This window comes from Melanotaenia boesemani, chromosome 19, assembly GCF_017639745.1.
Source record: "Melanotaenia boesemani isolate fMelBoe1 chromosome 19, fMelBoe1.pri, whole genome shotgun sequence".
NCBI classification, from domain to species: domain Eukaryota; kingdom Metazoa; phylum Chordata; class Actinopteri; order Atheriniformes; family Melanotaeniidae; genus Melanotaenia; species Melanotaenia boesemani.
The window spans coordinates 2745179-2757956 of record NC_055700.1 but is presented as its reverse complement, the minus strand read 5'-3'; the positions used below and the strand labels follow the sequence as shown (position 1 = coordinate 2757956).

Sequence of the window (12778 nt, the reverse complement as noted above, 5' to 3'; positions counted from 1 at the left end):
GGGAATCTTTTGTCAATAACTGCATCAGATCTTATAACCCTGGTCGACACATCACTATTGATGAACAGCTTTTCCCGACAAAGACTCGCTGCAGTTTTCTGCAGTACATTGCAACAAAACCGGACAAATTTGGCATTAAGTTTTGGCTGGCTTGTGACTTGAAATCAAAGTACATTTGCAATATCCTGCCATATCTTGGCAAGGACCCCAGTCGTCCCAGTGGAGAGAGACTCTCTGAGAGTGTAGTGATGAGGCTGATGGAGCCGTTCATGGATAAGGGCAGAACTGTAACAACAGACAATTTTTTTACATCGCTGTCCCTTGCGCAACGACTGCTTAGCCGGAAAACCACCATCCTTGGCACAGTCAACAAGATTCGCCGGGAAATTCCTCAGTCAACTAGACAGAAGGACCACACTAAATTCACCACTCGAGTGTTTTCCACCACTGGTGCAACACTCACAGTATATGCGCCGAAACGGAAAAAGACTGTCTATCTTCTCAGCAGCATGCACAATGTGGTTGAGACTGAGAATACCACCAAAAGGAAGCCAAACACTGTCACACAATACAACACCACAAAGTGTGGTGTGGATGTGATGGACCAGATGGTGCGGGAGTACAGCGTGCGTGCAGGAACACGGAGATGGCCAGTCGCCGTGTTCTACAACATGATCGACATGGCGGCACGGAACGCTCATGTTCTTCATAAGGAATGCACCGGAGTGCAGGAGAGAAGAGTGGACTTCCTGGTTGAGCTCGCGAAAGAGTTGGCCAACTCTCATGTGAGTCAGAAGAAGGCACATAAGGAGCAACTGCTTCAGCAGCAACCTCCCACACCTAGCCCTGGGAAAAGGGCAAAATGTCAGGTCAACCATCGATGCAAGAACAATTGCGCAACTGTAAGATGTGTTGACTGCTACAAATACACATGTGGCAAATGCAGGATGGAGATACCATGGAAGTGCCAAGCATGTTTGGACTTAGCACAGACGGACTGCTGAAAGAGCAGAAAAGCCATTCACACAAGGGCATGCCACTGTAGCCTTGTGTAAATATTTGTGAAATTGTTTCATTACTTGCATTATTTTAACTGTTTTGTTGTTTTTTTTATGACAAAAATAAAAAGCATTGGAAAAAATTCACAGTTGTTCTTTTATATCTTTGTCATGTTGACATTTATGCCCTCTTGACTTAGACACTAATGCTTCTGGACATTTTACTCACAGACCCTGCCTGTACCACCACAATCAAAAAATGTTCATTTTAAATATTCAAAATTGTTCATTGCTTGGGCTTTTTGGACATATGAACATTGGGTTAGAAAGTTTGAAAAATTGGTAAAAAATTCTGAAAAATTTGTATTTTTTCATTTGTATGAAAAGAGGAGAGCTGGACCTTTTAAAGTGATTTTTTAAAAAAATATGAATTCATCATTTTGTCATATCATTCTAAATTGTTTGCTTTTTTATTGAAGGCCCACAATGATTATCTTTTTTTTTTTCTTCTAAAAGCACACAAATGTGTCGAGGAGGTATATATCATATATCATATCAAATATATTTTTAATTATTTGAAATATACCAGAATGCAGGAAAACCTTTCTGAATCTGTTTGAGGTCTACTCCAATCTCATACTCAGGGGACCAAGCAGTGTCTCAAGCCAAGCTTTGGGCAAAAGTTGACAGTCCAGTTTCAAGAGTCTACAGTGTCTCCCCTAAGTATGCGCCCTCCTGGGGTGTGCCAGTAATTGACTCGTCTACAAACAAAAGAAGCTGTTCGCAGCTTAAGACAGGATTTTAGCTAAAATCCTACTGGTCAATCGACCCATCTCTGGGTTGTAAAGGTAGAAAGGTCAATTGACCCCTCTCTGGGACTTCTAGTGTTAAGTTGGTCACCATGTTATATGACGGCTTGGCACAGATAAATTCCAAACATTCAACGTAACTTAGCCAGGAATAATAGCTATGAACAGTTCACAGCACTGTGATCACTGTGAACAATCAGTATAATCCTGGTTACTTGTTACCTATTTCTTTCTTTCTATCTATCTATCTATCTATCTATCTATCTATCTATCTATCTATCTATCTATCTATCTATCTATCTATCTATCTATCTATCTATCTATCTATCTATCTATCTATCTATCTATCTATCTATCTATCTATCTATCTATCTATCTATCTATCTATCTATCATTATCTTCTTCTTATTATTATTATTATTATTGTCATAATCTTGGGGTCGCTGTCTGCCCGAACGAACATATTCATATTGTTTTGTATGAGTCAACACAGTATGTGCTTGCACGATGCTAAGTGTTAATCTAGGCTTTTAATTTGAAAGAAATAGTCTAACTTCTGGGCTGCCTGTTAACATGTCTTCATCTTTCAAATTTAGAAGGAAAAATAAAAAAAAGGAATTACCAAAATCCCAAAACAGGACGGATTTTAAATTAGGTTGTTCTTGTCAATGACCGCTAATGCCATTACAACTCATGGAGAAAACGGAGTTAACGAAGCTGAATGTGTTAAATACGGAATGTGAGCCGCCAAGCATTATGGGTCACACGCGGGTGATTACATTAGTTTGTTTTAGTAATGATTTTTGATACCTGAAATAAAAATTATGACTAGAAACAATTGGATTCTGGATATCAGAAACTCTCGTTTTTCCTAGTCAGAATACTGTTTCAGATATCCACAATGTTTATTTTAGATAGGAGGAATGTCATTTAGGATAGCTGGAAGTAAAAATGCAATACACATGAATGGAGAATGTGACGTCATTTGTCCTAGTAAGAATGTCATTTTAGATATCTGAAATGTCCATTTGTCCTAGTAAGAATGTCATTTTAGATATCTGAAATGTTCATTTTGACTAGGAGGAATAGAATTACAGATATCTACCTAGCTATTAAATGTTAAAAAAGGCTTGTCATAACTAATAGGAAAAAATGCAGTTATGGATATCCACAACTTCATTGTTCCTAGTAGAAATCCCATTGTGGATATCTATAATGACATTGTTACTAGTCAAAATATATTTGTGATAATAGAAATGATTTTGTAGCTATCTGAAATGTTTTTTCATTGCTAATATCCGAAATGAAAATTATGACTAGAAACAATTGGATTCTGGATATCAGAAACTCTCGTTTTTTCTAGTAAGAATTCTGTTTCAGATATCCAGAATGTTTATTTTAGATAGGAGGAATGTCATTTAGGATAGCTGGAAGTAAAAACGCAATACACATGAATGGGGAATGTGATGTCATTTGTCCTAGTAAGAATGTCATTTTAGATATCTGAAATGTTCATTTGTCCTAGTAAGAATGTCATTTTAGATATCTGAAATGTTCATTTTGACTAGGAATAATTGAATTACTGATATCTGAAATACATATCCAGTCAAGCTAATATATGTTAAAAATGGCTAACTAAAATTTGTAAAGATTTGTGCATATCTGAAATTCGGTTCTTACCAGTACATTTGTAATTGTAGATATCTTAAAATTCAGTTTCTGCAAGCAAAAATGTGATTGAAGATATATTTAATTAGAATTCTGACTAGTAAGAACTAGGAAGAATGTAATGTAGACATCTACCAATGGGAACAATGAGAGGAGTGCGCTTTGAATAAATGTTAAAACGGCTTGCCATATGCTGTATGGATCGATAATACTTGTACATTGGGAATGGTCGGTGAGAACTACAACTTATGGATTTATTGAGCACTTTAAGTAATAAAATAACAAAATGACAAAGATGGCTTGGACTTGGCTTTTGTACACAAGTATGACAGCGACAACGATGCGTCAGGAAAAGTTCCCATTAGCAACACTTCAGACGCTTTAAGCAACAGGTTTAGCACCTTTACACTGTTAAAGAGGCCCCTGAAACTTAGTGAAACACACATATGCTGAGTTAGCACAACTGAGTTACTTATTTATAGAATTATTTTCTCCCCTTTGTTCAATTTCCATTTTTCCTTCATTTTGTTTATTAGAATTTAGATTTTTCTTCCCTAATTTGCATTATTAAGTAATTTTCTGTCTTTTTTTTTTGTTGTGGTTGTTTGTTACTGTATAGTTGCTGTTGTTTAAAAAGACCTCTATGAAGATCAGTAATAGTAGACCTACATTTCCCTTACCTGGACACGGGTTAGCCGGGCCTTTGCCCATGAGGTCTGGTTAGACTCAATCTGAAATGTTGACACGGACCTTGTTTCTTGTGCGTTCACCACTTTTGGGAGTGGCCACAGGGGTCGGGTGCAGTGTGAGCTGGGCAGCGGCTGAAGGTGGAAACCGCGGTGGTCCAACCCTTGGCTGTAGAAGCTAGCTCTAGGTACGTGGAACGTCACCTCACTAGTGGAGAAGGAGTCTGAGCAGTATGGCTGGCCGATTAATCTCAATTACGATCTGGGTTTTCAACAATCATAAAAATGAAATGATCCGATTATTTGCTCCTTCTCAGTTTACTCTTGTGCTGTTTTCAGCTGTAAATTGAGTTCCACTGGCATTGCAGCGCTCTGCTGCGGACTCCTCCCACAGCCCCGACTGCTTTCAGCGCGAGTTGCAAACACCTCTCAAGTTATGGGCTGGACACACGGGAGGCGACGTGGCTCCTTCTCCATCATTTTTTATGGAACTTGCTCGATGAGGTGAAAATAGCTGCCCTCCCCCAGCCAAGCCACAGGTGACATTTGCGCTTGTTCACGTAGACGTGTATACAGGAGCTTGTGACGCCACGCAAGAAAACAGAAAAATGTTCAATTTTTGTAAGTCACGACCAAATAATCCACCAGCTCCCAGAGACACCAAGAGATAAAAAATATCATGAACAAACATAACTTTTTACTCTCCAAAGACCAGTGCTCAGTTAACACAGTGAACAATCCGGGATTTAAGAAACTCATCAACACTTTGGACAAATGGTACCACTTGCCATCCCATCTCCATAGCCCCTTTCTGGTTGTAGGAACCTTTTGAAGTTCCTATAACCTTTTCAGGAACCAGGCCATTTTTTGGTGCATTCGGACATATAAGAACTAGGGGTAAAGACCCTCAGTTCCTATAAGCATTTTAGCTCCTACTCCGAGGTAGGGTCTTTTCGAGGTTCCATAGAAACCCTCATGAGGTAGGTTTTTGGTGACTGGTAGCTACACTCCTGGCAAGATTTCTGCACTTGTGTCATATTTAAAAACCACGGTTGCAGAAATGGACGACAACAGCAAAACAGCACGCGATAAATGGACCGACGAGGAGGTCGAAGCTCTTCTAACCGTCTACGCCACAGAGGACATTCGGAGAGGTTTTGAAGGCTCGCAGCGGAATATAAAAATATTCGTGATGATCAGTTCTCAGTTAGAGAACGCTGAGATTTATCACAACGCGAAGCAGCACATGGAGGAAACTCACACAAGACTACAAATAAATTAAGAACCGCAACAACCAGAGTGAGATGAAAGGAAAAACCAGAAAATTCCACCACTCGGACCACCGACCTGCCTACTCAGGCAACGCCGCAGCAAATGAGCCCTGCGTGGGGCTTCTGGAGGCGATCATCTGCAGTGAAAACACCGCAACCTCAGAGGAGTTTGAAGGTTAGTAAACAGGACAAGAAGCGTTAGAGTTTCTGTATAGACCTAAGAGTTGTTCTCAGATATCACCCAAATAGCTGAGCTGATTTACTTCACCTGTGTTGCATCTTTTTTTGTATATAATCTGGTTCTGATCCATGTTTACTTCATCAGAGACGGAGCCGAACAGCATCCTGGATGCTCCTGCTGCCACCAGCACACCTTGCTGCATCGATCAGGTAAATAAAACAGCTTTAATGCATATGTGGTGATATGAAGTAGCTGATGGGTCTAAGTGGCCAGTAAATAGCCACGGGGAAATGTTGTCCAACAACGCCACCCAGACAAAGGACTATCTCTGGAAACACTTATTCTTATTGCTCTTAGGCTCGCTGATTCGTTATTTCACCACAGGGCAGAAACAGTTCAGTTTATAAACACAGTTTATTGGGCACAAAGTAAAAAAAAAAAAACAAACAATCTTACTAAAAGTAGTGAGCGCCCCACGCCACAAACACTTCTCCCACACAGGAGATCACCGTGCTAGTTCCAGATAATGTGACCAAAGCTGCCACGCCGACCAAAGCACACGGACACGCCACCATGAAGGCAGAGGAAGAAGAGTACAGTATAATACACTACACCTGGGCTTAAATACTCAGCACTACTGCTTCGTCAGTGTGCCATAATATCAAAAGCCCAACGCCCCACAGTGGCCTGGAGGGAAACACCATCCTGCCACACATATAAAAATCTCTGCTCTTGGTTTAATGGAGATAAAAGTCAAATGTAAACAGACCATGTATGCTCATATACAGATACTGCTTTAAATGGATAAAGGGGAGCTGATAGAGCCACACAGAACTGATTGTAATAGCAGGCTCAGTCATTTCAACTGGACTTAAACTTTTTTTAATGTTTAATTCCAGTTGAAATGACTGCTATTACAACTTGTGCTCCCCTGGACAATTGAGAATTTTACACTATATATTATAATGAAAAGGTTAGCTTTATTAGCCATCCTTCATGTTTATAACTTGTTTTTTATTCTAAAATGTTTATCCATTCAGCAACTAAACCAGAATCAGCGTCAACCACCATCAGCAGCACCAGCCAGCTGCCAGCACCCTCTGCCCCCCTAGACCTGGTAAAAAAACATCCTAATCCATTGTACATGTGTCTTGTTGAGTGTCACTATATTACACTTCAAAATGTTTTATTTTAGTTGCTGTGTGTTAAGCACCTGTCTCCACTCTCCCTGTTTTTTCCATGAAATAGAAAAAGGGCTGACACTCTTCTGGCTGCTGTGCAGGACAAGCTGTTAGATGCTGAACAGCAGAGGCAAAGCGATGCAGCTCCAACATGCTGCAGGTCTTTCAGGAACAGACACAAAGAAGGCAGAAGACGGGCAGAGCTGAAGCCAGCAGAGATCTGTGATGGAGGGTCTCTGGATGTACTGGACAGGATGGCAAGAAAAGCCAAAGTGATATGCATCATCATAGCACATGTAAATAGTTATTTCTGTATTCACTATAAAAATAAATGACTTTGTAAAGAGTCAGAAGTTTTCAGTTTTGTCAGTTAGATGTGGTTTGGCCGCATCTATGAAATATTAGCTAATAAATATATTAAGTAGTTATTAACCAATAATAGCTATGAAATATTAAATAATCCATTTTTGCTCACGACGTTTTAAGTCTTAATCCTCAGGTGTGCATTACATTCCAGTTTATCAACTTCTTAAAATGCTGCATATCACAGGATGAAGTTTAACGAAGGTCTGGCATCAAATACTTGTGGACACTTATAAAAGTACACACCTGTAAACATCTTACCACCCCTTTCTACATTTTAACCTTCATAAATTTCCTTCACCTTTGCTACTGATAGATTCCATAACGCACACAAAGCTTAAAAGCAGGTGATGAGATATTTATTTTGCACATAACTAAAGAAGTGAACAAATGATGCATTTTCTATGGAACATTTTCTCTTTAAATGTGTACATCATGTATACATGTATGTTCTGTCTGTCCAACTTCCAGAACATGATGCTTATTATGAAGAGGTGTATTGTGATTAGTTGGAAGGCAGGAGGTAAAACATCAAGGCTGCACACACTTCAGTTCCTTCAGTATCTGCAGCAGGTGGTTGTGTCCATCCTCTCCAGTGCAGCCTCAGGCGGCGACAGATGTATTGAAATGTCTCTGGACATACAGAAATTCTCTATCCTCTGCTCATCGGTAAAACTGGGAACAACTTTTTTCCACCAGTCATCAGCTTTGCTCCGGAGCAGCCGGACGGTGAGAAATGTTGTTCAATGAGCCGCAGCAACATCTGAAACAGAACACGAGTTACAATAAACCTGCAATCTAAAATATTCATTTATTGTAATCTGCTCAACACAGACAGTAGAATACCGTCTGACATGTTTACTCATACGACACGCATACAATCGCTTCATGTTTAATAAGTGAAACTTTCTTCCTCCATGAAATGAAGATTCTTTATCTCCTGACTCTCTATGTGTATTTCCAGCCTCGATGTGAGAGACCTGATTTTATCGTCCATCAGTAACGTCCCCGTCAAGCAGAGCATAAACGCGGCGATCTCTTCCTTCTCCATATTATCCGTTTATAATTGTCACGCTACATTTTATTGACGTAGATTTCAACGTGAAATCGAAATGTCTCCAGACTAGTTTTTTCCAGATCACACCGGGCAGAACATAGCTGCTGGTCTGAGACAAACAAGAGCTACGTGGAACCTGGATGGAAAGATACTAGTCTGGATTACCACAGACACACTGACTGCCTCTCTCTCTCTCTCTCTTTCTCTCTACACCTGTATGAAGTTTGGACTCTGGTTCACTCTGGAGTTGCTCCTGATGAGAGGCATCAAGCAGGTGTGGGCATACTTACTGCCCCCCAGTTTGGTGCCAGTACATTTAGGTGAACGAGAGGGTAGCCTTCCTTTGGCTTCAGGTGGAGGGACAGGTCCTGACCTTGATTGTGTCTATGCTGTAAACAGCAGTTCAGAGTCCCCTCCCTTTCTGGAGTTCTTTGATGGTGTGTTGAAGAACACTCCTTCTGGGGACCCCCTTGTTCTACTTTGTGAGTTTTGGAGGCCAAACGAATGGTGAAGTTCTGCTGGGAACGTCTGGTGGAGTTTCCTGTCAGAAAGATCTTTAACTCCCACCTCCATCAGAGCTTCAACCGTGTCCTGAGTCAGGTGGGGGACATTGGGTCTGAGTGGGCTGCATTCAGTGCCTCCAATGTTGATGTGGCTGACCGGAGCTGTGCCTGTAAGGTGATTGGTGCTTGTTGTAGCTGTAATCCCCAAAATCATTGGTGGACACCAGCAGTGAGGGATGTCGTCAAGCTGAAGAACGAGTCCATACCAGGCCTTTTTGGTCTGTGGGACTCTGGAGAAAGCTAACAGGTATTAGCAGGCTAAGCAGAGTGTGGCTTTTTTTAGGCAGAAACTCAGATATTGGAGGGGAGGGGGAGTTTGGAGAGGCCGTGAATGGCTGCTCCACTGTCCAGTGCCAAAGGAGGAGAAATCAGTGCACCACGAATACTGAGTACAGTGGATGGTGGGCTGCTGACTTCAACTTCATGAGTATAGAGTACCAGACCCCCTTGTATAAGCTGTTCAGTCTTCCTTGCTCCATGAGCTTGGTCTGCATTGTTAGCAGTAAGATGGATTTCTTTCCATTGAGGGCTGGATTTCTGCAAGACTGCCCTTTGTCACTGATTCTGTAAATAACTTTTATGGATAGAATTTCTAGGATCAGTCGAGGTGTTGAGGAGATCCGGTTTGGTGGTCTCAGGATTGAGTTTTTACTTTTTGCAGAAGTTTTGGTTCTGTTGGTTATATCAGGCCATGATCTACAACTCTTACTGGACCGATTCCCAGCCAAGTGTGAAGCAGCTGGGTTTAGAATCATCACCTCCAAATCTGAGACCATGGTCCTCAGCTGGAAAAGTGTGGAGTGTTTCCCTAGGTCGGGAATGAGATCCTGCCCCAAGTGGAGAATTTAAGTATCTCGTGATCTTGTTCGGAGTGAGGTAAGGATGTAGCAAGAGATCTACGGGTGGATCAGTGCAGTGTTTGCAGTGATTTGGACTCTGCATCAGTTTGATGTGGTGAAGAAGGAGCTGAGCTGAAAAGAGAAGCTCTAGATTTACTGGTCAAGAATACAAGCGGCTGAAATGAGTTTCCTTCTGATAGGTTGCTGGCTTCTCCCTTAGAGAGAGTAAGAAGCGTGATCATCCAGGAGGAGGACAGAGTGAAGCTGAGTTGAAGGTCTTTCTGACAGGAGACTTCACCAGATGTTCCCAGTAGACCTTCATGACACATTTGGGCCTGCCAGGCCTGACCAGCATCCTCCCCACCATCTGACAGAGGAACTGAAACTAAGAAAGAATTCAGATTTCTTTGGTTCATGATTCCATCATCTGTTCTTCTTCTTGATGTGTAAAATGATCCATTTATAAAAAGTAGTTCCTCCTCATCATGGTGTAACTGTGTGTGTGATGGTGTGTGATGTGTCCAGACTCTGTCAGGCTGCTGGATGGATCCAGTGTGTGTTCAGGCAGACTGGAGGTGAAGTCTGACCAGACCTGGTCCTCAGTGTGTGAAGCTGACTTTGACCAGCAGGATGCAGAGGTGGTCTGCAGGGAGCTCGGCTGTGGGCCTCCTTCAGTCCTCCAGGGGGCGCTCTATGGAGAAGGGGAGGCTCCCATGTGGACCAAAGAGTTCCAGTGTGGAGGCCATGAGTCTGCTCTGCTGGACTGTAGAAGCTCAGACTCTGATAGAAACACCTGCTCACCTGGCAGAGCTGCTGGACTCACCTGCTCAGGTAGAAGAGGAGCTGCAGCTTTGATCTGCTTCATTTCTCTTCTCATCAAACTCACTTTGTTCTTTTACTGATGACTCTCTGATCTCTGTTCAGATCCTGTCAGGTTGGTGGGAGGAGCCAGTCGCTGTTCTGGTACACTGGAGGTGAAACTGGGAGAATGGAGACCAGTGGATGTTTATGGATGGACCCTGGAAACTGCAGCTGTTATCTGTGAACATCTGGACTGTGGTTCTGCTGGTTCTGTGGGAGAGAGAGAGGAGACCTCAGACAGATCTGTGTGGTGGACCAAGCCTGACTGTGTTCTGTCTGGATCTCCTCTGAGGGAATGTGCAACACCAGGTCATCATTACTCCACTTTGAATCTCACCTGTTCAGGTAAGTGTAGATGGCACACATAGCTTTGGTGTGATTGTAAACTGGTGGGTTCAAACCCAAAAATGTGTTGTGGGCTTCTTTTCAGTGGCCTCTCCACAGGCAAGATATTAAGGAAAAACTTGCATGTATTTTATTTTAAAGATAATTTTTATGCCGCGTAATGCTGTCTGTTTACAGTCCCCAACTGTAGGTGGCGATGCTGAGTAATGTTGATTGATACCCACAATTTCACAGCACAGAATAAGACACTTAAAGTTTGTTTCCATTCACTAATTAACCTGGCTGCATGATATAAGAAGGGGAGAGAGCACAACATTTGTAATTAATGCTTTAAAAAATTATAAAATTTATATATATATATATATATATATATATATATATATATATATAGAGAGAGAGAGAGAGAGAGAGAGAGAGAGAGAGCTATAGGAAGTTCTCCTCGATTACAGTAGCATAGTTACACCCACAGCCGATCGGAGGCGGAGGCTAGGCGCCGCATGTGTAAGCGTCAGTCTGTGTACGCGAAAAATGTAGAAGGGAATTGTCCCTACGGAGGACCACCGGCCTGTGAAAGTTTCCTGAAATAGTCCAGTGAGCTAGCGCACAAAGTTAAAGTGAGGGAGACCCTGCCAGTTAGCTGCCATCTCAGCGATTCACCCCATTACATGCTGTGTGAGTGAAGTAAAGTTAACTGTCATCCCCACATCTGCTGTGTTCACCTGGAACTGAGGTACGGTTTTCCTTTTACTCTGAACTGTTGATCTAGCTTATTGCCAGTGCTGTGAAGAGACTTTTCTTGGATTCAACGCTGCTTTCCCTAAAAGACTGTGTACAGAAAACAGCATATTCGGACTAATTTAGGTCGCTGAAGGACTCTTAAACATTTTTTTTTTTTTTCTTTGTTGGGGTTCGAACTGCACGGTGGTGGTTAGCACCGCAGCCTCACAGCAAGAAGGTCGCTGGTTCGAATCTCGGCTGGGGGGAGGTTCAAACCTTGAGGGCGGTGGCCTTTCTGAGTGGAGTTTGCATGTTCTCCCCGTGTATGCGTGGGTTCTCTCTGGGTTCTCCGGCTTCCTCCCACCGTCCAAAGACATGCATGTTAGGTTAATTGGACACTCTAAATTCTCCCTAGGAGTGAGTGTGTGTGAATGGTTGTTTGTCTCTATCTGTGTTGGCCCTGCGACAGACTGGTGACCTGTCCAGGGTGTACCTGCCTCTCACCTGTTAATGCTGGGATAGGTTCCAGCTCACCCGCGACCCGAAATGGAATAAGCGGTCAAGATAATGGATGGATGGATGGATGGGTTCGAACTAAGTTGTTTTCTTGTTGTGCAATTTGTGTTTTGTGATTTTCATATTATTGGGCTCTCACGGGTTAAACAAGTTAAACCTGTTCAACATCTGGGTTCCTTATTATTAAGGGTTCAGAATAAATTACCTGTTGTACCTTTGGTTGTTTTAGTTCTGTGTGCAAGCTGCCTGAAGTAGGGGCGCCCCACCTGTTTAACTGGGTATAGACGAAAGGGGGGGAGGACGCGCTGGCTTCAACTCAGACCAAGGGAGCCTTGGATTGTAGCCTGGTCACTCGTCACTCGTGGTGATAAAACCCAAGTTAGCAAGGTATCCACATGCTTACTGTCGTAAATACTGGGGCCATTGGTACCTGGGGTACAGACTCAGATCTGGTATTCTCTCTGTCCTTCAGGGTGGGCTTATATTCTTCTTCCCCCCCATAGTGGGGCGATTTCCCTGCTACAAAGTGGCTTCAAGAACAGGATTAAGCCAATAGCTAGTTAGGAAATCCGCAGCATTATATTTAGTTTCAGGCAAGAGGCTCAATATGTCAGAAGTCGAAAATTTGAGGAGGGATTTTACAGAGTTACAGAGAAAACTTACAGAACAGGCAGGTGCTTTACAGAAGGCCAGGGAGGAGCAGAGAGAAGCCCTCTCGCTCGC

The 12778-nt window shown here is 42.4% G+C and overlaps 1 protein-coding gene and 1 long non-coding RNA gene across 2 annotated transcripts in view; both read left to right on the top strand.

Annotated features, from left to right (window-relative positions):
- The window catches only part of LOC121630394 (scavenger receptor cysteine-rich type 1 protein M160-like), a 185318-nt gene that overhangs the window by 66052 nt on the left and 106488 nt on the right, over positions 1–12778 (top strand). The window contains exons 6-7 of the mRNA XM_041970678.1: positions 10142–10447; positions 10541–10550. Coding sequence (XP_041826612.1) covers positions 10142–10447; positions 10541–10550 — 316 coding nt within the window. The remainder of the gene's footprint in view (positions 1–10141; positions 10448–10540; positions 10551–12778) is intronic.
- LOC121629665 lies at positions 5249–7081 on the top strand. The gene is made up of 4 exons (XR_006008408.1): positions 5249–5607; positions 5758–5822; positions 6654–6730; positions 6862–7081. It is a non-coding gene; the product is annotated as an uncharacterized LOC121629665 (long non-coding RNA).